The sequence below is a fragment of the Schistocerca cancellata genome, chromosome 4, assembly GCF_023864275.1.
Source record: "Schistocerca cancellata isolate TAMUIC-IGC-003103 chromosome 4, iqSchCanc2.1, whole genome shotgun sequence".
Classification (NCBI taxonomy): Eukaryota; Metazoa; Arthropoda; class Insecta; order Orthoptera; family Acrididae; genus Schistocerca; species Schistocerca cancellata.
This window is the reverse complement of record NC_064629.1, coordinates 600,696,850-600,724,128: the sequence shown is the minus strand read 5'-3', so window position 1 is coordinate 600,724,128 and position 27,279 is coordinate 600,696,850. Positions and strand designations below refer to the sequence as shown.

The 27,279-nt window shown below is 45.4% G+C and overlaps 1 protein-coding gene across 1 annotated transcript in view; it reads right to left on the bottom strand.

Moving 5' to 3' along the window:
* The window catches only part of LOC126183816 (intermembrane lipid transfer protein VPS13A-like), a 681,615-nt gene that overhangs the window by 622,650 nt on the left and 31,686 nt on the right, over positions 1-27,279 (bottom strand). The window contains exon 2 of the mRNA XM_049926066.1: positions 9,122-9,229. Coding sequence (XP_049782023.1) covers positions 9,122-9,229 — 108 coding nt within the window. The remainder of the gene's footprint in view (positions 1-9,121; positions 9,230-27,279) is intronic.

Below are 27,279 nucleotides of genomic sequence, written 5' to 3'. Positions count from 1 at the left end.
GATCATACGATTTGTGTTATATTTTGCTATCTGAACGGAATGAAAAAGAAGCAAAGTTTTAGAAATGTTGAGTAGTGCTTTCGATAAGTCTGGTACGAGTAAAACAAATGTTTACTAGTGTTACAAGCGTTTCGAAAAAAGCCGTGAGTAAGTTTAAGGTGACGGGCTCGATTGACGTCTCAGCACGCCATCAACCGATGAAATTGTGGAAGAAGTGAAACAAATAATTATGAACTATCATGAACTGACGATCAGAAAAGGGCGTGATGGTTTTGGCACATCAGCTGGATCACGTCGTGAGATTTTTTTCGGGTGTCTTATGTACGAAACGTGTGACAGCAAAATTTGTTCCAAAACTGTTCAACTTCAAACAAAAACGGTGGCGAATGCAAGTTGCTCAGGTGTTGCTAGATACGTCAACAACGTTGCAGAAGTACTGAAATGTGTCATAACAAGTGATGACACATGGATTCATGGACATGATGCGAAAATTACGACTCAGTCGTCCCAGAGGAAACTTTCTGGATTTTTCTATTTTACGGCATGGCGCACACTGTTTGTTCCCAAAAGTACAGGAAACCTGAAAGGGGCGTCGTTTTATAAACATAGATAGGATTAAAAACGCATCGTTCAGAGAGTCAATGAAAGATTTCCACAAGTGTTTCAGGAATTGGAAAGTGCTGCTAGCGTAAGTGTATAATATCTAATGGAGACTGATTTGAAAGGGTTCACACTGATGTGGGCGTATAAGTAAAATTATTTCCAGAAAACAATTCTTGTAACTTTTTGAACACATTGATTAACATCTTTTACCACTAGACCACTGAAATATGTAGTAACAATCAGATATTCCTCTACAGCTTAACCTACAGTGTTGCGAGCCTGTGGAGGCTGTCAGACGTAGATAAATTCTGGAATCGTCGAAGGATATTATGAGATCAGTGGTTGGTCCAGATTAGGACGCTGCAGCAGCTGACCAGTGGCCATGTTTTTTGTCAACCACCAACACAAGTGGCATAACAGACTGGTTAGTGATCAGATTTTTTAAAATTCAAAGATATGTTTCATAACCATCTACTAAAGACATTGTGGCCAGGTAATCGTTTAACTCGATTGATTTACTAAATTTTATTTTTTCGTAATAATCTTTTTACAATTTTGGAAACAGTTCAAACTTTTTTTTGACATTAGTGTGAACGATTATAGGAAATACGTAATTACTGAGTGCATAAATGTATTACGGATTGTACTATTCAGTAGGAGTTGAGCAACTGAATGACAGATACGTAACCCACAATCGTTGGGTTATTTTTCTCTGTGCATGAAACCATTTCTTCTACAAATGTATTTTAATCGTTAAAATGATTATTATGTTATTTATGGAGACTGTTGAATGACGTTTTCAATTTCGAAATTTATTCGCAATTGCGAATTGTTGTGACATCAGCTGTATTAGATACAGAATTATTATCTATTGGCGACATACGAAAATTTGTGCCGGACTGGGACTTGAATCCGGATTTCCCGCTTATTTTGAGCAGCTGCCTTAACAATTTTGGCTATCAATGTACCCTTCTTGTAGCGGTCCAAACCTCCGTATGCCACACTACGTCCCTACTGCTTTCAACATTTCTTGGATTCCCACAGCAGGCTTAATGAGACAGGTGTGTTCAATGTCAGTATTATTATCGTCGTTTGCCTCCTTTATACTAGCCTAGACAGGCAAAAGACGATAATAATATTAACGTTGAAAACATCTGTCTCATGAAACCTGCTGTTCGAATCCGAGTAATGTTGAGAGCAATAGGGACAGAGACAGTGTGGCATATAGAGGTTTGGACGCGTGCACGAAGAGCCGAGATGGTTGTCTGCTTTCCGCAATCGTGTGGCTCGGACGTCTGTTTAAGTCCCTGCCGGAGAACTTCGCGCGCACGCGGTTGTTTACTTCGCGTTAGCCTTCGCTAGTGTTTGCACTTCCGAACTAGAATGGCTCATTCGTACCGCACTCAACCATCAAAACGATTTTTAACAATGAATTTGCACTACCAAAGGCATTTGAAATCGAACAATTTATACGCGAAGAAATTAAAATTGAACCTCAAAATATGATTGTAACTGTACAGGCAGGAGGCAAGAGCGTTCCCACTTCTTCACAGAGGAAATTTCCCCGCTCTGACAAGATCGACACGACCGATTAATCGTAGGCGGCGATTTTAATCGTGGACTTACACAGAAAGATAAATTTCCTCGATATACCCCGTGCCCAGAACTACGAATTTTGGTGCAGAATATGCATCTAGTCGACATCTGCGAGCATGTCCATGGTCCCTGTCCTAGATACATACATAGGTTCAAATGGCTCTGAGCACTATGGGGCTTAACATCTGAGGTCATCAGTCCCCTAGAACTTAGAACTACTTAAACCTAACTAACCTAAGGACATCACACACATCCATGCCCGAGGCAGGGTTCGAACCTGCGACCGTAGCCGTCGCACAGTTCCAGACTGAAGCGCCTAGAACCGCTCGGCCACAGCGGCCGGCTACATACATAGAACGAAAGACTCCGCTAGCCGTCCCAACCGAATATATGCTACACACGATCTTAACGCTGACGTTCTGTAAACGGATCTGTGGCCACAGCGTATACTGACCAAGTGATCTCACTCGATTAAACGTCGTTCGGCGCAGATAACAACATTCAGACGGCGCTTTTGGATATCGCAATTTGATCACCCTAGCAAAGACGTGGCATCTTCGTACAGCACTAGCGTCGATAGATTTTGATCAAGCCTTTGATAGAATAAGCCATACCTGTGTTACAGAATTCCTGACACTCATGCGGTTGCCACGACCATTTATTACTGTCGTGATGCGGCTACTCATCAATGCCTCCTCCAAATTGTTCTCATCCAAGGGAGATCGGTCAGACAAGGATGTCCCTTATCTACAACATTATATGCACTGGCTCTCGACAGGTTACTACGCAGCCTTCGGCAACGCTTGACAGGACTGACTTCGCGAGGACACACATTTACGTAAAAGTTATATGCGGATGAAGTGGTGCTGGTAGTGCGGAATGAAAACGATATGCATGTGGATTTAGATTGGGTACACAAATATGGAACGGCCACAGGTAGCCGTATAAATGTGGACAAGTCTGTAGCGGTGAATATTGGTGTTGGACTAACGGAAGAGTGTGTAGCACCTTTAAGGCTCATAGACACCTTGAAATTCCTAGGGATTGTTTTTACCGACGACATACCTCGCACAGCAGCGTACAACTATAAGGGACTACTGTAGTCAGTCCGGACGGGCGTCACACAGTCATTACACATGATCCAGCGGGTCACATATGTTAAGACGTACATGGCGTCACGAATTCAGCACTTTGCTCAAGTAGTCCCGACGCCAGTGACGATGGCAAGACGAATAGTGGCGGCGTTCGGTTCCCTCGAGAGTGTGGGTCTACTATTTAAAATAAGATAAGAAGCCCTTACCCTCCCTCTTAGAAGGGATGGACTTGGTCTTGCGCATGTTCACGATCGAGTGGAGCAGCGTTTACCGTATACACAGTAATTTCATTTATTTTCTGTTTTTTCTTTTTTTCACATGCTTCTGCAAAGGAGTGAACTGTACCTGTGTATTTTACTGAGTAGGCTAGTGATTAGCAAATTACTGTAAGTTTTTCTTTTTGCGTCCATATCCTTGTATAATGCGGTTTCCTAGTGTAATTTTCCCGCCGTCAGACCGCGACGTCACACCACTAAGTTTAAATGTCGTGCTGATACATAACATATAGTTTAGATCAGTGCATTCTAGTTTGCATACGATCAATATTTTTTAGTGTTTTTTTTTATTCTCCTCGCTATATTATGCGAACGTTTCATACTCAGTAGCACCATTTGAGATCTTATATCTATTTTTACACACTACGATATGGCTAGGAAATGTACTTGTTATGGGCAGAGACAAGGAGAATTGGTCGCTGCACGTAAACAGCTGGAAGCATGCTTCTGGCTAATGTTCAAAGTTGCGGCGACATCGGGGGGACTGGGGACGAGACCTGCGACACCTTTGGTAACCCGGAAGTCGCTGCATGTCCTGATTCGCAACATCTGACTAGTCCATCCTCATTCGAGAGTTGGTGGCAGACAGTGCTGGGTCCGCGTGTCGTGGACGGAAGGCGAAAGAGGTAGCAGATCGCGCGGCTGGCTCCCTAACGCCTTAGCAGCAGGTACAAGGTCCTACCCAGTGTCGATTATAACTCTGAGCCAGCACGGGATGCTTCTCCTGTTGGACCAGCGGCCGATTTCCCTACCCAGTCCGGACAAGTGCAGAGAGTGCTCCAATTTTAGGCGGGTGATGCAGCCCCTCAGGGAAATAGCTGGTATGGCGGGAAAGAATGCCAGCGTGCACTCGGTATTTCTGCCGGGGGGTCTCGTCCGTGATGTGGAAGAGGCCCTGCCGACAGCTCAAAAATGGTTCAAATGGCTCTGAGCACTATGGGACTTAACATCTGAGGTCATCAGTCCCCTAGAGCTTAGAACTACTTAAACCTAACTAACCTAAGGACATCACACACATCCATGCCCGAGGCAGGATTCGAACCTGCGACCGTAGCGGTCGCGCGGTTCCGGACTGAAGCGCCTAGAAACGCTCGGCCACACCGGCCGGCCCTGCCGACAGCTATCGAGTGCACTGGGTACTACCGGCTGAATATAGTGGCACATGTCGGCATCAATGACGCCTTCCGCTTGGGTTCTGAGGGCATCCTCGGCTCCTTTCAGCGGATAGCTGGTTTGGTGAAGGCAACTAACATCGCATGCGGATGCAGGCTAAGCTGTCTATTTGTAGCATCGTTCCCAGGGTTATTCGCAGTCCTCTGGTTTGGAGCAGAGTGGAAGGTCTAAACCAGAGGCTCAGACGACTCTGCCACGGTATCGGAAGCGAATTTATCGACCTTCGCTATCGGGTACAGAATTGCAGGGTTCCACTTAATAGGTCAGCCGTGCACTACACGCTGGAAACAGCTACTAGGGTAGTGGAGTAGTGTGGGTGCACATGAGGCTTTTTAGGTTAGAGAAATCCTCCCTTGGGATCAAAGGCAATTTGCCTGATAAATTAGCCACAATCTTCTCAGAAAACGTTCGTCGTCACAGATCAGAGATAGATAAGCTGAATACGAGTTAAGGAAACTGTAGGAGCAGCCGAGGAAAGATCCCAGAATTAGTATCGCTTACTGAATGTTATAAAGCACAGATAGTATTAGGAACAGAATGTTGGTTGAAACCGTACATTAATGACAACAAAATCCTAAGTTCAGATTGGAATATTTATCATAAGGATAGGTTAGTTTCCAATAGTGGCGCCGTGTTTATTGCAGTAAGGAATTTGATAAAATCTAGCGAGGGTATCACTGATTCCGATTGTGAATTAATCGGGGTGAAGTTAAGTACCAAAGATAGGTCAAAAATGGTAATTGGATACTTTTATAGACCGCCTGGGTCAGGAGCTTCAGTGGTAGAGCGCTTCAGACAGAACCTGCAGAACACCGTTAGTAATTTTCCTGATCATGCCACTGTAATAGTGACCTCAGCTTGCCAGGTATAGATTGGGAGCGTCATGCTATCAAAACTTGTGCCAGAGCCAGAGATTCGTGTGACATTGTTCTGAATGTCTTGTCCGAAAATTACTTTGAGCAGGAAGATATTTTTTCTTCGCAAGAGTGACAGGATGCAAATTTCTGAGTATCTGAGCAGTCAGCATCAAATATTCGGTAATGAGGACGAAGATATGGAAACAAATGGAAAAAATTCGAAGGAATCGTGCAACCCACCGTAGACAAATATGTGCCGAGTAAAGTTTTAAGGGATAGGAAAGACTTAAAATCGTTTGATAGCCGTGTTAGAAAACTGTTACGTAAACAGGGAGAACCTCATCTCAGATTCAAGGGAAGTGAAAACCTGGCTGACACACAAAAGCTGAACGAAGCGAAAATGAGCGTAAGGAGAGCAATGAGAGGAGCGTTCAATGACTCTGAAAGTAAAACTTTGTCAACCGATCTGAGTAAAAACCCTAAGAGGGTTTGGTCGCATGTAAAATAAGTAACTGGGTCAAAATCATTTACTCATTCACTCAGTGACCATACTGGCACCGAAACGGAAGATGACAAAGAGAAGGAATAGTGCAATACTCCCTAGACAAATATGTGCCAAGTAAAATCTTAAGGGATGGGAAAGACCCACCATGGTTTAATAGCCGTGTTAGAAAACTGCTACGTAAACAGAGAGAGCCTCAGCTCAGATTCTAGAGAAGTAAAAACCTAGCTGACACACAAAAGCTGAACGAAGCGAAAATGAGCGTAAGGAGAGCAATGAGAATCTTCCAAAATCGTCGCACAGCGGACGATCATAACAAGGTTCCTCTTTTCAATCGTCGTACGAACGTCAAAATGGCAGATAAACCGATCGCGGAATAGAAAAACGACTACAATCGCTTCGTAGCGGAAAGGCGTCAGGATCAGATGAGATACCTATAAAATTCTACAAAGATTGTGCGAAAGAATTTGCTCCCCTTCTAGCAGTAATTTATCCTAGATCGCTTGAGCAACGAAGGTTACCTAGCGACTGGAAGAAAGCGCCACTCATTCCTGTTTTTATGAAGGGCCGTAGGACAGATGCACACAATTAATAACCTATATCGTTGACGTCAATTCGTTGTAGAATAATGGCACATGTTTTATTCTCAAGAATTATGACGTTCTTGGAGAAGAAAAATCTCCTCTATAAAAATCAACATGGGTTCCACAAACACAGATTCTTTGAAACTCAGCTCGCTCTGTTGCTCCATGAGATCCACTGTGCCGTAGACAATGGTTCTCAGGTTGGTACCGTATTCATTGACTTCTGAAAGGCGTTTGACACCGTCCCGCACTGATATTTAGTGAAACAAATACGAGCTTATCGAGTATCGGAGCAGATTTGCGACTGGATTCAAGACTTCATTGCAGGCAGAACTCAACACGTCGCACTTAACGGAACAAAAGCGACAGACGTGAAGGAAATTTTCGATGTATCCCAAGAAAGTGGGATAGTACCGTTACCGTTTACAATATATGTAAGTGACCTAATAGAAAGCATCGGATCCTCTCTAAGGCTATTCGCAGATGATGCGGTTGTCTATAAAATAGTAGAAACGCCAGGAGATAGTAACGATTTTCAGAATAACCTCCAGAGAATTGATGAATGGTGTAGGCTCTGGCGGTTGATCCTGAATGGAAATAAATGTAACATATTACGCATACATAGGAAAAGAAATCCACGAGTGTATAGCTACATTATTGATGACAAACCGCTGGAAACAGTATCTGCCATAAAGTATATAGGAGTAACTATCCGGAGCGCCCTTAAGTGAAATGACCATCTAAAACAAATAGCGGTAGAACCTGATGCGAGATGCTTATAAGGCGCTTTTTCGACCCATTCTTGAGTATTGTCATCTGTCTGGGATCCCTACCAGATAGGACTGATAGAAGAGAAAGCGAAGGGCACGTTTCTTCACGGGATCGTTGAGTCGGCACGAGAGCGTTACGGAGATGCTCAATAAAATCCATTGGCAGACGTTACAGGAGAGGCGTTGTGCATCACGGAGAGTTTTAATACTGAAATTTAGACAGGGTACTTTTCAGGAGGAGTCTTACAGCATATTACTTCCCCCTACATACGTCTCGCGTAATGACCATGAGGAGAAAGTCGAGAAATTAGAGCCATTGCGGGGGCTTACCGACAATCATTCTTCCCACGCGCTATTCGACAGTGGAACATGGTTGGAGGGCTATGTTAGTGGTACCCCCCCGCCACACACCATTTGGTGGCTTGCGGAGTATGATATAAATGTAAATATCAGCAAAATGTTAAAACTGTGGAGAAGGCATCAGACTTGTCTGACAGGAAACTTAATAGAAGAACTAGCATCAGTTTCTCTAAAGGCCCCAGTATCGGTCCAGCACATTTCCCAGTCACTTCACCATATACGCGCTTTTTTTTTTTTATAGAGCACAGCTACGTCCTGAAGGCTCTGCCGGAAACCAGACCTGCAGCGGCGCGTGACGTCTGTCGAAAAGGCTACTAACGACCGGAGGATGCAGCAGTCCTATTGACAATAAGCATCCACATACCAATTGGTATGTAGTATGGGGATCGATACAACTTGTTTCCTTAGACGTGAAATGTCGTACCTGACAGTTAATGGCAAAATGTCACCAGATCTAGACTCAATGCGATTCATATGACAGATTCACCATTGTGGCCGCAGTGCCAAAATCTAGACAACGATGAGCACCGCCTCATATGCGGCGCCCCAACAGAAGTGTGGAGCTTGCCCGATATAGATGATCGCTTTCTTTTTTCAAATGGAACAACACAACATCGGATCAGGGGTTATATTCTTCCCGGACGGGACGTAGTATCCACGTACTAAAACGAATGCAGTAACTTGGCTTCGAGGCCAGAGGGTGCTCTATTTGTTCAGAGATGCCCCAAAGAAAGATACGAGAAGACATACACGTGACAGAGCAGCGGGGCGGATTGTAAATACGGTTCTCCATTGTACTGTGTCTTTCTTTCTTTATATTATGCGAGGATAGTGTTAAGTCTAATAGCCTTCAAGCAACACAGAAATAATATTTGTGGTTTGACAATGAAGTGGTTGCTACTGAAATTTAACTTTACTTAACTGTTATGTGTGTACCGGGATTTGCTCTAATTTATGAAAGATATTCATTAAAATTTGAAGCATAAAAATCAGTGTTTTTAGAAAATAGGAAAAGGAAGGCCAAGGCGACTGCCTCCCGATAAACAGGAAACCCGAGTTGACGTCCTGCTCTAGCACAAATTTTCATGTGTCACCAATAGATATAATCTTATACCTAATATAGGTGATGTCATAAAAACTGACAATTGCGAATAAGTTTCGTAATATTAATGCAGCTACAGATCGTCACCACTGTCTGGAGGAACATACATTAGAAAAACAAGCTTTCAATCCGGTAGTTACTAAATACGAAGACAAAAGAATAACTGCATAAAACTTTTCAATGAACACATTAATTTATTACTTACCTCAATAGTAGCTACTACGGACTGTGTGTAAAGGCCACCCCATGGAATGCTTAAGTTTATTTTTCCAATGACGCCGACTTTCACCTCGATTGGCAGGTCAAGCTCGTACTGAAACAAAAGAAAAAATGCTTTTAGTTCACGATAATATGGAGACTACTCACGTTTGCTTGTTACAACCTATAATTGCAGTTTACTGTCTCTGAATACTGGCATTCTAATTCTATCCAGAACACAAAATTATCAAATGCATCCGGGATGGATTAGTGGTCTGGAACGCTGATTGATTCACCATACATACCGCTGCAGAGTGGAAGTTTCATTTTCTTCGTCAAATGAGTACTTTCGGTGTAATTGAGTCGCTATAATCAGACTGCAGATACGTAATGCCTATAAATGCAGAGGCATAAACAGGCTGAAAATACACTGGTGTGCAGAACCCAAGGACGACAGTAACTTTCACATGTGGTTTCACAGTCAAGTAATATAACTCGATGGAACTTGGATCATACACAGAAAGAACTGCGACAGTAGAGTGCAAAAGGTGACTGAAAGAAATGTGCAATGAGACGAACAGAAATTACACTTTTATTCAAGGACAAAAAAGACACAGGGGTTTGTGATGGCCCCTTGTACATGACAAAAGGCGGGACATGTTTCTCAATAGGCTGTATGATTACAACGAACGGCACTGCATGATCTACAACGTGCTCCCATGCTGGACACAAAGTTGGTATGCAGTCTTGTGGTAGGGAGTTTCATTCCACCAACAGTACGGCTCACAACTGCCGGATGGTCGTTGATGGATGTGGATGTGCTGCAGTACGTCTCCCCAACGCATCCCACACGTGCTGCTCGATGGGATTCAAGTCGGGGGAACGGGTAGCCCAGTCCAGTATCCGAATTTCCTCTCGTTTCAAGATTTCCACCTGCGCTGTTCGATACGGTCGTGAAATGTCATCCATAAAAGTGAAGACAAGGTCTAATGCACCCCTGGAAAACAGCACACGCACACGAAGAAGAAATACAGTGTCCCAATAACGCTGACCAATGATAGTACCGTGTTTAGATTTGGAGGTAAATACGCCCATGCATCTTTATGCCTTTCCACATAATTACACCAGGCCGACCAAAACGATAAAGTTCGATAATTTTCCTTGGTGAGTCACGTGTTACCATTACTCACTATATAAGGATGGTCGAAGTAGAGAGGATATAAAATGTAGACTGGCAATGGGAAGGTTCAAATGGCTCTGAGCACTATGGGTGTAATCAGTCCCCTAGGACTTAGAACTACTTAAACCTAACTAACCTAAGGATATCACACACATCCATGCCCGAGGCAGGATTCGAACCTGCGACCGTAGCGCGGTTCCGGACTGAAGCGCCTAGAACCGCTCGGCCACCGCGGACGTTTGGTAATGGCAAGGAATGCGTTTCTGAAGAAGAGAAATTTGTTAACATCGAGTATAGATTTAAGTGTCAGGAAGACGTTTCTGAAAGTATTTGTATGGAGTGTAGCCATGTATGGAAGTAAAACGTGGACTATAAATAGTTTAGACAAGAAGAGAATGGAAGTTTTTGAAATGTGGTGCTACAGAAGAATGCTGAAGATTAGATGGGTAGATCACATAACTAATGAGGAGGTATTGAATAGAATTGCGGAGAACAGAAATTTGCGACACAACTAGACTAGGAGAAGGGATCGCTTGGTAGTACATATTCTGAGGCATCAAGGGATCATCCGTTTAGTATTGGTGGGCAGCGTGGAGGGTAAAAATCGTAGAGGGAGACCAAGAGATGAATACACTAAACAGATTCAGAAGTATGTAGGTTGCGGTACGTACTAGGAGATAAAGAATCCTGCACAGGATAGAGTAGCATGGAGAGTTGCATCAAACCAGTCTCTGGACTGAAGACCACAACAACAACAAAAAGGGTACGTCCAGCATGGTTAGTAACAGTGGCATATCATGATGATGATGATGATGTTTGGTTTGTGGGGCGCTCAACTGCGTGGTTATCAGCGCCCGTACAATTATCCAATCTTTGCTCAGTCCAATTTCGCCACTTTCCTGGATGATGATGAAATGATGAGGACAACACAAACACCCAGTCATCTCGAGGCAGGTGAAAATCCCTGACCCCGCCGGGAATCGAACCCGGGACCCCGTGCTCGGGAAGCGAGAACGCTACCGTGAGACCACGAGCGGCGGACAATGGCATATCATGTGAAAGTTACTTTCGTTCTTAAATTTTGCACACGAATACATATTAGCGCGTGATGTGCGTCGTCGCCAAGTAGTGAATAGTCACAATTGTTGACTAGATAATATGTGGCTTGTTCGCGCTCTCTGCGAACACAATCGCCGAGGTGGGCGGCAAACGGCGTTGATATATCAATAGTGGAATGTCTAGTCAGCTGCGTTTAGCATATGGAACTTCTGGCACTCTGCTAACCCTGTCATTCGTAGTTAAGTCAGCTTCTATTTGTTTCCATCCCGGAATTATAACTAAATAGTCCCAGCGGCGGTGAAGTTATTGAGGACACTGCAATGGTCCTGTTGGGACAAGGATGCGGAATGAAATCGACTGTGTCTTCTTCAAACCGACGATTCCTGCACTCACGTTAATGGATTTTGGGAAACGTAAATCTGGATATCCAGACAGGGATCTGAATCCAGTTCTTAACCACTACGCCACATCGTTCATCTCTGTCTTCTCAACAACAACTCCTGTTTCTACTCTACTCGCAAACATCTAGTGTCCACATGACACTACCGAACAGAAACACCCCTAGTTTGGACGTAATAGTTTCGTGCAGCACGAGTGGTAACAATATATCCAACTTTCGTGTTAAGTGCTTTATTTTTTTCCAGATATTGTTTTTTTGTGATTTCCCCATAATCTGTGAAAACCATTCTCAGTTTGATTCTTATTGCTTTTTTAAAAGTTGCATAAGTAATATTTCCCAACACGGATAGTACTGAACGTGGTGAGTGGTCTTTTGAAAGCTAGGATTTAAAATTCAGGTTTACATGTGCATCTGCACTTCGTTGTAAAGCCGACTTGTGGAAGACAGGCGAGTGGCGCGCGGGTCTTGTTGTGCTCCCTAGAGTCATGTGATATCGGTGGACTTTTTGTAACCGGGGTAAGGCCGAAAATTCTGCGAGAACGTCTGCACACTGGGGACACGTCAGCAATGCCACTGGCTGGAAGCAGGAAAACGGCCCGCATTCGCCGGCGCCCTTTCCGTGGGAGACAGGAATTGCGAGACTGTTAGAAAATCCACTCAAACTGGTGTTGATAACTACACAGCAACACTCATATAAAGTGTCGGTCCTCGAGTACAGCAAAAATTAAATCCACCGGCGAGGAAACTAAATACCTTTCTTATTTGACCCCGACACTACGACACTAAAAGGATAAAAAAACAAAGATTTTGCAGTTTTGCTCAATCCAAGGGCTTAAAGTAGGAGATTATGTGAATAAGAACAGTAATAACCGTAACAATCACACAGAAATTGAGTCAGTGGGTAAAAATACAACATGAGAATTATCAATTATAGTGCCACAATCAGCTTATTGACGAATACAATAACATTCAGTGTTGATAACTGAGAAATTCTTCAGTTAGAATATTTGTCGGATGTGTTATAAAAATTGTAGAAGTGATTTAAGACGTCGATGCGAGGACATGAGCTGAGATGGCCCAAGAGAGGCAAACCGGAGGCAGTCCCACTTCCAAGACTGCTATGTCGGGGATTATAGTCCTCCAGCATAGCAGCACTGCGTCGCGGGTAGCCTAAGTCACAAGTCACCGGGGCTGCGACTCGGAGTACAGGGCTTGCCTACAGGCGGCAGTAGTATCGCTACAAGAGGGCAGAGTCAACACGGACCTACTCGCTTCCGCAGGGACACGTGTTTGAAAATATGTCTCAACAGTATTTTGGCCGGTGCACGGCTACAGCAAGGAAGTTCTCCACAGACGAGCTCAGTGGGCAGTTGCGCCTACTGCTGCCACGGTTCTTCAATCAGGAGCTGTGGTGCAGCCATCCCGCTACCTGACGTCCGACGCCATCTTGCCTATCGAGAATCTCCTCCTCCATTGTTACGCGGAGCAACCAGCTGTCGCCTTGGAGATACGTCTGAGACTTGGCCTCTAACGCATGAACCTCTTGGACTGGGTATTTTTGGCTCTATGCAGAGGTTTTGTGTAACTAGACATTCCGTTCCTCGTGAACCAACATATTGACTTTAGAAATTGGGATTAAGTTTTTTATGGCTTACATTCCACAGGACTTATATTTCTTATCATTTCAAAGACGGGGACTTAATTCTGAACTGCCATTTGTGTTGTGTAAATATGCTCTGAAGGAGGAGGATTAGGTTTGTGTACATTTTAATATGTCCGCAGCTCGTGGTCGTGCGGTAGCGTTCTCGCTTCCCACGCCCGGGTTCCCGGGTTCGATTCCCGGCGGGGTCAGGGATTTTCTCTGCCTCGTGATGACTGGGTGTTGTGTGATGTCCTTAGGTTAGTTATGTTTAAGTAGTTCTAAGTTCTAGGGGACTGATGACCATAGCTGTTAAGTCCCATGGTGCTCAGAGCCATTTGAACCATTTTTGAACATTTTAATAAACATACTTTCATCGTTTGCCTGGGTCTTAGTTTCCCTGCGTCACAACCGACGTGAGCCACTTCAAAGACCACAAAACTCACTGGAGTACTGCAGGTAATGCATTAAAGCACAGTACCTGTTTTACGCTAAAAACCCGCCAGGTTAGCCGTGGGCGCTAATACGCTACTTCCTGGACTCGGGTAGGCGCGCACTAGTGCAGCCATGGCCACGGCCACACTTGCGGCTGGTCGGATGCGGCCAGGTTTGCATGGAAAGGTGCCGCGCAACGCCCGTGCGGCCAGCACTTTGCCACGACCAGCCTCTGGCCAGCGCGTCGCTGCGGCCAATTACACGCAGCTGAATGGGGCAGCGCGCACGTTACACTGCCAGAATGCGGCCAGCCGTCAGTGCAGTTCCAACTGTGGAGATATTTTACATTTTATTATTTATTTGCTGCTGCGTGTTTGCAGAAGGCTCTTTCTGTCATCGTGGACTTTGATACGGAGAAATTTATTATAAACATAAGGGAGAGGCCTGCTTTGTGGGATTTGTCATCTGAAGAATATGCTGATAAAAATGTGAATAAGAGAATATGGGAGGAAGTGACTGTGATGTTCGGGAGCAGAGAATGTGCAACAGCGTAGGAACAAAACACACTGTGTAAATTCTATTACTTTTATTTGTCTTTATTAATACAACATGTACATATAATTCAGAATTCAGTGAATGTAATCCAAATGCCATGGTAGAGCGCCTTCATGTACAAAGTAATCAGCAAAAACGTTTCTGCAGTGTGAACTGGCTGCACGTCTACGTATTTTTTGTGGAATATTCTCATAAACTGAAGGATATCCATACAGCGTACCGAATCTAAATAATGAATACCGTCACTCTTTCAGACATAGTTGTGTAAAACACAACATGCTTTAACAATGTCTATGGCGAAATCGACGTCCACATTCAGCGGTGTGTGAAAGATCCTCCACTTTCTTGTCTTATCCCGAACATGCACTCTACGAAACGTCTTGCTCGAGATTGACGATAGCTGAATAAATGGTTCAAATGGCTCTGAGTACTATGGGACTCAACTGCTGTGGTCATAAGTCCCCTAGAACTTAGAACTAATTAAACCTAACTAACCTAAGGACAGCACACAACACCCAGCCATCACGAGGCAGAGAAAATCCCTGACCCCGCCGGGAATCGAACCCGGGAACCCGGGCGTGGGAAGCGAGAACGCTACCGCACGACCACGAGATGCGGGCGATAGCTGAATACTTTTTGTATCAAGTGGTAGACCTACGTATGGACACACAATTCTGTGTGACAGCGAAAATGCGTCGTCAGCACTTGCGTTTTGTTTATGTCTGAAATGTGTTTTTCTTCCGGAATGTCCAAGTTATTAGACAGTATTCGCTTATAGAACACTGATTGTTAAAATACCGTTGAGTCAGCACATTTACCATACGATCCCACATCTACAGCGACAAATTTATATTTTGCATCACAAACAGCCATTAATACAACAGAGAAATATTTCTTTAGTTGAAGAGCATTGATGCACTGTTTGCTGGTTTACCATTCGCATATGCTTTCCATCAACGGCGCCGAGACAGTTTGGCAAATTGGCCTTAGTTTCAAAAGCTTTTGCTTTTTGCAGCCAGTCGTCTTTGGTTGGTTATGACAAACATTCATCTTTTAAGATAATCCAGATTGATGAACATACACTTCTTACAGTTTCTCTGATTGTTGTTACTTCAAGTCGGAAAGCATGATGCAAATCAACAAACGAATTTCCAGTTGCCTCGCCAATATGCTGCCGATATGGTTGCAGTATCGGTCGGAGGATGGCATTCACGTATCGTACAACCGTTACGGCGCCTTCCATGACCACCAGCGGCGTACGTCGGCCCCACAAAATTCCACCCCAACACAGCAGGGAACCTCCACCTTGCAGCACTCGCTAGACAGTGCGTCTAAGGCGTTCAGTCTGACCGGGTTGCCTCCAAACACGTGTCCGACTATTGCCTGGTTGAAGGCATATGCGACACTCATCGGTGAAAAGAACGTGATGCCAATCCTGAGCGGTCCTTTTGGCATGTTGTTGGGCCCATATGTACTGCGCTGCATGGTGTCGTGGTTGCAAAGATGGGCCTTGCCATGGACGTCGGTAGTGAAGTTGCAGCCTATTGCGCACAGTTTGAGTCGCAACACGACTTCCTGTGGCTGCACGAAAGCATTATTCAACATGGTGGCGTCGCTGTCAGGATTCCTCCGAGCCATAATCCGTAGGTAGCGGTCATCCCCTGCAGTGGTAGCCCTTGGACGGCCTGAGCGAGGCATGTCATCGACAGTTCCTATCTCTTTGTATTTCCTGCATGTCCAAACAACATCGCTATGGTTCACTCCGAGACGCATGGACCCTTCCATTGTTGAGAAGCCTTCCTGACAGTAAGCAACAATGCGGACGCGATCGACCAGCGGTATTGACGGTCTAGGCATTGTTGAACTACAGACAACACGAGCCGTGTACCTCCTTCCTGGTGGAGTGTCTGGAACTGATCGGTTGTCGGACCCCTTCCGTCTAATAGGCGCTGCTCATGCGTGGTTGTTTACATCATTGGGCGGATTTAGTGACTTCTCTGAACGTCTATCTTCAGGAGTTCTGGGAACCGCGGTGATGCACACCTTTTTTTGATGTGTGTATAACAGCTGCATATATTCGTAAAAATCATAGGCAAAATAGATAAGAAACGTTTTCCGTAGAAAATTATCAACTCACAAAGAGCTGTCTGAATTGAATCTCAATGATGAGTACAAATTCAGAAAAGGCAAGTCAATAAAGCCAATGTTTCGCCCCATGGTAGCATGAAAAATAATTCCATCAGTGAAATGAATCCTATAGCCGGTGTGTTCGACAATCTTTGTTGGAAGTCGCTGCTACCAGAATTAAAGATATACGTGTTTCGATATTTGGATTATGAAAGACGCGACAGATAAAAGGAATTCCCGATAGCGATAATCAGGAAACACATTACGAAAGGAGACTTTCGATGTCTTGTCGACCAACTTAGAGCACTTGCTTTCAGACCCACAGCTAATTATACTCCGGTGCAACGAAATCTTACGTGAAATGCTGCATGTGTATAAGCCACCAAATTAAAAAAAATAACTGTGGTAAAATTCCTCAATACCAGAAATCCAGCTATCAAATTACGCAGGGCACCAATTTATAAGATTGTGTAATCATATATCTACCCGTTTTCCTGGACGAGAGTGAGAACTACAATGAAAGCACTGTGAACGTCTGTGTAAAATCGTCTGGTCGTTATACATCTAACAAACACGGTGTACCATCAAATGGTTCAAATGGTTAAAATGGCTCTGAGCACTATGGGACTTAACAGCTGAGGTCATCAGTCCCCTAGAACTTAGAACTACTGAAACCTAACTAACCTAAGGACATCACATACATCCATACCCGAGGCAGGATTCGAACCTGTGACCGTCGCGGTCGCGCGGCTCCAGACTGTAGCACCTAGAACCGCTCGGCCACTCCGGCCGGCCGGTGTACCATCAGTGTGTATTAGAGCACCTGGGAAACTGGGAGTGCATTTTATCAGGTCCTGCAAGGCGTTAAAGAAAACTGGAGGGAAAATTATTTAAGATCAGCAAAAATCGTTTATTATACAACAAGGCACTGCCCTTGTCCCACACACCTGCACAGAAACAGTACAATAAGTTCTGATGTTTAGGGCTGTTGACTTATGACCGTGAGATATGCAGTAGTAATGCGAGAACTATCCACAGACGTGGGTGCTTAGAGAGCAAGAGCTATGCAGAGCTTCATGATGGGAAGCAGTAGGGGAAAAGAGAAAGGAAATAAATGAATCGGGGAACAAACTGGAGGGGAAGAGGTAACTATGACTGTAACAAAAAGGAAGAGGTGAGCAGACCCACAGTCATTCGATTGTATGGTAGATGTATCTAGGATATACTTTGGTGGATTTCAGAAGAAAATAAAGACGATGCTACCCGAGCTGAAGTTAGGTATTGGAAAACATACAGAAGTTCCGTGGTCAGGGGCCATAACGAATTGAGAAGTTGAAAAAGTCCCTTATTGTGGATTCGATGTTGATGCTATAGAAACTCGTCAGCTCAATACTTTCGCTTATAAGGAACCAGACGCCACTGACGAAAAACAAGACAACGTTGGATAGCGAGAACCCAAGGAGTTCTAAAACAGGGCTCAGTTAAATTTATACGTTTAATGTTAGAAGGCATAAAAACGTATTTAGAACCTGGAACAAACACTCACCAAGGATTGCAACTTAATTTTGTTGCTGGGGCCCTGGACGTAAAACCTATCTCGAAATTAAAATGCTTGTTTTCATTTGAAAAAATTGACAGAGTTTGCCATAAAATATGCCTTACACTGAGGTGACAAGTGATGGTATACCTCCTAATATCGTGTCGGATCTCCTTTTGCTCGGTGTAGTGCAGCAACTTGACGTGGCATCGACTCAACAAGTCGTTGGAAGTTCCCTGCAGAAATATTGAGCCATGCTGCCTCCATAACTGTCCACAATTGTGGAAGTGTTATCGGTGCAGGATTTTGCGGATGAGCTGACCTCGCGACTATGTACCATAAATGTTTGATGAAATTCGTGTCGGGTGATATGTGTGGCCAAACAATTCGCTAGATTTCTCCGGAATGTTCCTCAAACCAGTCGTGAACATACGTGGCCCGGTGACGTGGCACTTCCTCATCCATAAAAGATCCATCGTTTGGGACAGCCGGGGTGGCCGAGCGGTTCTAGACGCTTCAGTCTGGAACCGCGCGACCACTACTGTCTCAGGTTCGAATCCTGCCTCGGGCATGGATGTGTGTGATGTCCTTAGGTTATTTAGGTTTAAGTAGTTCTAAGTTCTAGGGGACTGATGACCTAAGATGTTAAGTCCCATAGTGCTCAGAACCATTTGAACCATCGTTTGGCTGCAAACGGTCTCCAAGTAGCAGAACATACCATTTCCACTGAATGATCGGTTCAGCTGGGCCAGAGGACCCATTTCATTCCGTGTAAAACAGCTCACATTATTGTTGTGCCACCACCAGCTTGCACAGTGCCTGGATGTCAACTTGGGTCCATGGTTTCGTGGAGTGTGCGTAACACTCGAATGCTACCATCAGCTCTTACCAACTGAAATCTGGACTCCTCTGTCCAGGCCACTGTTTCCCAGTCGTCTAGGGCCCAGCCGATATGGTCTCGAGCTCAGGACATGCGATACTGCCGATGTCGTGCTGTTAGCAAAGACACTCGCATCAGTCGGCTGCCGAAATTGACCATTAACAACGAATTTCGCCGCGCTGACCTAATGAATATGTTAGTATAAATCTCACACTGATTTATGCGGTTATTTCGTGCAGTATTGCTTGTCTGTTTGCACTGAAAACTCTACATAAACGCTGCTGCTCTCGGTCGTTAATGAAGACCACTGCACTTTTGTGGTGAGAGGGGTAATACCTGAAATTTGGTATCCTCGCGACAGTTTTGACACTGTGTTTCTCGGATTACTGAATTCCCGAACGAGTTCCAAAATGGAATACGTTTAGCTCCAACTACCATTCTGCGTTCAAAGTCTGTTAATTCTGCCGTATGGCCATAATCACGTCGGGAACTTTTCCACGTGAATCACCTGAGTACAAATGACATCTCTGCCAATGCACTGCCTTTTTATACCTCGCGTTCGCCTCACTACCGTCATCTATGTGCATATCGTTACCCTATGACTTCTGTCACCTCAGTATAAATTGTTGGCGACCCTTCAAGAGGTGTTACTGTCAGTGGCATCACACGGCTGGTAGAGATAATGGCAGTGACTCCGCAAGGACGCTCACTGCACCAGATGGCGACAAGCAATTTGTCCGCAGTGCAGGTAGTGGCTGCTCGGCTGTGTCGGACAAGGCGAGCTGAGGGGCGCTGAATCATGCCGTGGGCCTAGCGTGGACGATAAGTCTCACAGCAGCATCAGTGGCCAGACACACGGGCAGAGGCAGGCAGCAAGGAGTTTGCCTTCTAAAGCGATGGCGACTGAACGACTGCATGGCCCCGGCTCGATCTGTAGACCTCCAGAGTAAAGACCGGCAGCAGCTAAGGTAGGTTCACAGATGGTCCACGGGTTGTACAGCGCAGCATTGGACTCAGTGCACATGGTAGGGTCTCAACTAGCAGCAGTACAGTGTGGCAGTGGTGACTTGTTGATCCACATAGACTTGTAGACCGTCGTAGCTCCCCCGACTGGCCTGGTGGCCGGCAGACCACAATAGCTTTGACTAAAAATGTCGAGTATCTATATAGACTTGGCATGTCCTTATTTTGCTACAACATTGGTGTCTACCACACCAGCCACAACAAGCCATGGTTCGGACGTGAAGCAACAAGGCCACTTAGGCTGTAGTGACTCTGCCTTTCTGCTGTATGAGTGCTGTTATGTCTTTGGTGACCTTTTTCAGTTGCAGCATCTAGTAATCGACCCGACAGTTTGGCGCCAGCACTTGCCATATGAGCCAGTAGTCCTTGTTGTAACTCTATCTGGCCAGCTCGGTTCAGGCCAGCTTCTATGGCCTGTTGCAGCAGCTTCAGCAGCGGTGCTTACTCGACCATGCCAAAAAACAATGGTGGTGCTACACAATTAATCAGCAAAAGTCCGTAATCCATAATACGTCTTTGTAATTTCATGTAGTAATCAAGGAGTACGCGTGTGCCACCAGAGATTATGTCAATATCTGCGATGAAGGGATTATAGTAAATTTACGTGTCATCATACGTAACTTCATACTTGTTTGTAAGGCTGTGGTCAGCAAACGTTAAATTCTTCCCAGTTTTAATACGCCGTTAGTGTTCAGCACTGCGCACAGACATGGTACTGTTTCATGCCAACCTTGTATAGGGCAGTAAAACGGGTAAAACTTTCGAAGTCCCAGAGCGAAGCTATCTCGCTACATTACGGCAATGTCGACGCAAGGTGGCCACAATGAAAACATTTCGCCACTGGACTGGGTCAGGGCAAAACATATCAGCGTTTCTGCCGAGCCAGCCACCAGAATTCAGCAGAATGTAGTGGCTCAGACCAGCTGAACAGGATCGTATCACCTATGTTATATGATGAAAGAAAGGCTAAGGCGAATGCAACATATGGTACAAAGAGCTCTTATGAACCAGTTATATGCTACAACAAACCCGTTAAGCAAGCACAGCAGAAGGGGAACCACTGATACCTTCGTAACAGCAAGCCCCATACGGCCATGAGGAATGACATTGGGTAAACATTGTAAGGTGTCGTGGTCTCCTGACCTTCATTTCTTACATATTCTGTCTTCACAATCGTATTCTGCACATCAAGACGCCTCATTCGAACCCAACTCGAGAAGGTAGAGTCAATTTTGTATGAATTCATGTAAGCTATATGCAAATCGCAAGTGCGCACCGAGGTTGAAAAAGTCGAGGCTTGCGTACACAACATGACAGTCACAGGAATTTTCGTTCTAGGGAGGCGGCCAGCCCGCTGGTGGGAGGCCTGTGCCTTCAGAGGGGTGGGCCGGCGCACACGTCATTCGGCCGGAACGACCACCGAGAGAGAGGACAGCTTTTGCCAGAGCGAAAGGATAACAACGCCCGTGTTCGACTTAAAAGCAAATTCCGCTACATTGTGTGTGAGCGCCCAGAAGACGCATTTTTTGACGGACCGACTGCGTAGTTACGGAGTTCTCACAGGAGGACAGTATACGCCTAACGGGAATGCTACATATTTCTGCACTGGTCGACTTAAACGAAACGTCATTCTTCCGTTTAAAAGAGCAACGCTGATTGGCGGTATATTTCTGACACAAAGAGCCAGAGGAGTGACGGAAGACAGCGAATGATATACTCTTGCAACTTTTCCAGAAAAAGGGGCTGTTCTGTTGTCGCTCTTGGAGCGGGAGCACGTAACGAGAGTGAGTGCGCTCGTACGTGCACGCTAAGAGCGAGGAACAAAGTCGCTCCTCAGTATTTCACTGGGAGAACACCTCTGTCGTTAGCGAATCGGAGTGATACTCTATATTGAGTCGCTCGCGATTAAGCGTTGTTCACTGTGTCGGCCGCCACACTTATTGTGTGGTGTGAACATGGACAGAGTGCTAGTTAAACGCCTGCGAGCGAGTATTGAGTGGCATCGTGGTTATCTGACCGGTGTACCATGCCAATAGTTAGACTAGGGGCGGATAGGAGTCCTTGACTTCATCAAGGCGTAGGGAGAGTTTGATTGACGAAGGTCAATCCAGATAGAAAGAGATAGTTGTGTTATTTGTCAGCGAGCGACACAGGCAGCAGTCGTCGCAGCTCATGGTATTGTTCACTACAGCGTATGCGAGCCCCATCTGTCCTCCATAACAGTACACTCCATTACGTTTCTCACGCAACAGCCTTGACCGTACCTTGAAAAGTTATTCAAGTTGTGTAGGCGTGGCTCTCAGCCATTCTGCCGAGTAAATAACGTTCTTAAAGAAAAGGGAGAAAAGAACCTTTTCATACTTTGTAAATTAATAGCATTCCTATCCATAAGAGGCAATCTACTGTTCCTAAAAGAACCCTGAAATTTATTAATTTATAAGAAAAAGTTTCACTTGATTTCTCAGAATTTTTTTTGCAATAAATAATATTTTTCGTTCGTTTAATGTTTTTCTTACACTAGCTAGCAATACTCCAGTATCCGAGTAATGCACTAGTTGCGTAAGAATATAGAATATTTTTGTGTGTTTTCCTTACAGTGGACGAATCCAGAAGATATTTGTAGCTGAATGTTTTTCAAGCAGTTCTTGTTGGTACATTAGGAGCGTCTGTCTGACTTCTGTAGTAGTGTGAGGTGGAAATTATTTCTTGCAGGAGCCAAAGGGTACTTGTTGGATCAATCCATTGCGCAAATTGACAAAATAAAACCCACAAACTCACAACATTAACCACTACTTCGCTCCATAAATACCTCAACAGTTTAGCTCATAAGTCATTCGGACAGATGGATTGATGGCGTAAATGATGTTGACACTTTCTTTGACTGCAGCGAAGTAACGTCTGGCACAAGTATGTTGCAGATTTCCTGGGCTTCGCGGACAACAGAAGGCACATCTTGGAGAGATGGCTACCTCGCCGTAGCCACCAGTCGCAGAGTTCAACACTAAAGTCTGCCTCTGTCGCTGACGGGGGACTTGGAGGTCTTTCTGTCCCACCAGGAGCAGGATACCAGCGTTCCTGACATTCTGGCGAACTGAAGAGGGCCTACCTGGACGGCACGCAGATATCGTCGAACTTCATAGCAACATGGCAACTGTCATCGCGGTACGACGGAAGACGAAGAAGGGTGGTGAGTGGGAGCGCACGGAACACCTTCCAATTCAGCGCGTGTAAGTTCAGTACACACACCGCCGTCACTTACTGCCGTGGCGTCGCGGTACAGTAAGCAGCAGCCGGCTGGGACGAAGTGCGCGGTGTCAGCTGCCGTGAGCGGGCTGAAGACTGCTTGCGACGCGATTTGTCAGCGGGTATTGACAGACAATGCCAACTACGCTACATGTATTTTAACGAAAATAAATAACTAATTCTGAATCTTCATTCAATGCTCCTACCGGTGACCACAGGTCACTGCCATCCCTCCGAGGGAAACTGGCAAGGAGCGAACTGGGGGAGTGCCTCCTGACACAGAACCAATTCTACTCACGCCCTCCCAATAGTCGCCTCCTGCAGAACGTGTGGACTGTTCCACATAGCTGTTGCAGCATTCACAGGTATTAGTATAAATTGCAATAAGCTCTGAGGCAGAGAATGTCTGTTACAGGTCGCAGCGTGTCTTTTGATCTTCTTGTGCAATTATAAAATACACTCCTGGAAATGGAAAAAAGAACACATTGACACCGGTGTGTCAGACCCACCATACTTGCTCCGGACACTGCGAGAGGGCTGTACAAGCAATGATCACACGCACGGCACAGCGGACACACCAGGAACCGCGGTGTTGGCCGTCGAATGGCGCTAGCTGCGCAGCATTTGTGCAACGCCGCCGTCAGTGTCAGCCAGTTTGCCGTGGCATACGGAGCTCCATCGCAGTCTTTAACACTGGTAGCATGCCGCGACAGCGTGGACGTGAACCGTATGTGCAGTTGACGGACTTTGAGCGAGGGCGTATAGTGGGCATGCGGGAGGCCGGGTGGACGTACCGCCGAATTGCTCAACACGTGGGGCGTGAGGTCTCCACAGTACATCGATGTTGTCGCCAGTGGTCGGCGGAAGGTGCACGTGCCCGTCGACCTGGGACCGGACCGCAGCGACGCACGGATGCACGCCAAGACCGTAGGATCCTACGCAGTGCCGTAGGGGACCGCACCGCCACTTCCCAGCAAATTAGGGACACTGTTGCTCCTGGGGTATCGGCGAGGACCATTCGCAACCGTCTCCATGAAGCTGGGCTACGGTCCCGCACACCGTTAGGCCGTCTTCCGCTCAAGCCCCAACATCGTGCAGCCCGCCTCCAGTGGTGTCGCGACAGGCGTGAATGGAGGGACGAATGGAGACGTGTCGTCTTCAGCGATGAGAGTCGCTTCTGCCTTGGTGCCAATGATGGTCGTATGCGTGTTTGGCGCCGTGCAGGTGAGCGCCACAATCAGGACTGCATACGACCGAGGCACACAGGGCCAACACCCGACATCATGGTGTGGGGAGCGATCTCCTACACTGGCCGTACACCACTGGTGATCGTCGAGGGGACACTGAATAGTGCACGGTACATCCAAACCGTCATCGAACCCATCGTTCTACCATTCCTAGACCGGCAAGGGAACTTGCTGTTCCAACAGGACAATGCACGTCCGCATGTATCCCGTGCCACCCAACGTGCTCTAGAAGGTGTAAGTCAACTACCCTGGCCAGCAAGATCTCCGGATCTGTCCCCCATTGAGCATGTTTGGGACTGGATGAAGCGTCGTCTCACGCGGTCTGCGCGTCTAGCACGAACGCTGGTACAACTAAGGCGCCAGGTGGAAATGGCATGGCAAGCCGTTCCACAGGACTACATCCAGCATCTCTACGATCGTCTCCATGGGAGAATAGCAGCCTGCATTGCTGCGAAAGGTGGATATACTCTGTACTAGTGCCGACATTGTGCATGCTCTGTTGCCTGTGTCTATGTGCCTGTGGTTCTGTCAGTGTGATCATGTGATGTATCTGACCCCAGGAATGTGTCAATAAAGTTTCCCCTTCCTGGGACAATGAATTCACGGTGTTCTTATTTCAATTTCCAGGAGTGTAGATCAAATGCCTTCTCTGCCTAGTATTACACCTGTTTTCCTAGATGTGATGCTGCAAAGAGGTAGCGGCTCTTTAGGCGTACACGGATTTTTAATGACTCAGTATCGCTTTTCCGGGCTTTTTTTTTGGGGGGGGGGGCGTTATTTTGTTGCTGGAGCTACTCATTCTCCCAGTGTTACTCATCTCTTCTCTTTAACAACACGGCAACCGGACACAAGTGGACACCACTGGCACGTTCATTACTTTTCATGCACGTGTGCCTTGCTGTCGTATCACTTGGCTCATTTCCTTGGATTCCCACGTGGTCCGGTACCGAGCTGAATGATACTCGCTTCCCTTGTCGCTGTAATACATAAAGGAAGTTTTGTCTTTTTTGTACCATTTTGTCCGCTGGCTGTATTTGTTGAATGATCTATAGGGTACTTTAACAAAGAAACACCTAACATAATTAAGCTACAATTTAAATAGGCTACTGTAACGGGCAAATGAATAATGAATAATATAGAGTGAAAAAACATTAGAAATGAGTTACTTGCACAGTCGAACCTGCAAGTGGATCTACTCAGAATTATTTGTCCAGTATATAAATGAAAAAGTTCATATTCGACTAATTGATATATAAAGGCCATAAATCTGAAAAATAAATGAAGTTAGAAACTGACTGAAGAACAAACACATATTTAAAACACGCGGGTGAGTTGAAACTGAAATGTAATCAAAGCTTGACGTTATCGACAAAATTCAGAAGGAAACTGTATAGCAATTAAATATTTTCATTATTCCCTAATTTGTAGCGTACTTCAAGCAACTACATCACTGCCGACAAAGTAGTAACTCACCTGAACAAACAGTATGCACATAACTGGTGGTGAATTTAGGAAAGATCACGGTTTTCGACGGAGTGATTTACGTAAACTATGAAATAACTCATTCGAGGTCATCAGACAGGTATTAAGATGTGTCAGTTTCTAAATAGCAGTTCACTCTATGACGAATAACAACTGTGTATGTTTCACAAATGTATTTATTTCCAACAGCAGAAAAGTGATTCATAAAACATCTACCGCTCCCTCCGCAAGAGATATTAAACTTACGCCTTCAAATGCACCAGTTGCACGTTTTTATGTCGGTTCTCAAGTATTGTTATTTGCGATAAGTAGTACTACTACAATGAATCGTATCTTTTAACGCTGCTATCTCGTCTTAAGAATAACACGATGTGACAGTTTACTGTTGTGTCCTTATGCGTTAATTTTTTGTTCACTACAGGCACCACTTACTTTAATATACAGTTTTTCTTTTCAGTTTTCGCGTGCTTTAAACATGCAAGTAAAAATAAAGACGTTACTACTTCTGAACGAATCCGAGAGAAAAATCGATAGGCAAAAGACACTGTCAATAATTTCTCGACTACGTTAATAACGTAAAATGCGAAGAAGAGAAGAGAAGACTCTAAATAAACGACTATGATGACGTTGGTTTCAGGGCGTGTTCATCAGTGCCCTTACTCATTATAAATATATGCATTTAGGGAAACGAACAAAGTCTCTTCTCGAAAGCAATCCTCTTGAGACAGAGGACCACGGACCGACATTGGAGATACACGAGGGTTGTTCGGAAAGTAAGGAACGACCGGTCGCGAAATGGAAACCACAGAGAAAATCAAAACTGTTTTCTTTGCACATTTAGCCACACCTTCCAGGTACTTCTCTACATAGTCGCCGCTCCGACTTAGACATTTTTCGGAGCGTTATACCAAGTTTCCAACACCATCGTCATAGAAGTCAGCCGCCTATGCTTTCCGAAAATTCTCTACGCTCATCTATAGCGCGTAGCCTGCGCGCAAGTGTTGTCTTCGTATCCAGCATTTCATGTGAGCAGACATGATACTCAGGACGAGCCAATTAGGGCTGAGTTGTGGGTGATCGAACACTTCCCATCGAAAAGGCTGCAGGAGCGTCCTCATGCCCCCGCAGAGTGCTGCTGAGAATTGCCATGAAGAAGGAAGTGCGTGGCAGTTGTGTTAGGTGGGCTGCATTATTTAAGGCGAAGCCTCTCAGGGGGCCCTCCTACTTGGTGGGAGAAAAAAAAAATGTGTGTGAAATCTTATGGGACTTAACTGCTAAGGTCATCAGTCCCTAAGCTTACACACTACTTAACCTAAATTATTCTAAGGACAAACACACACACCCATGCCCGAGGGAGG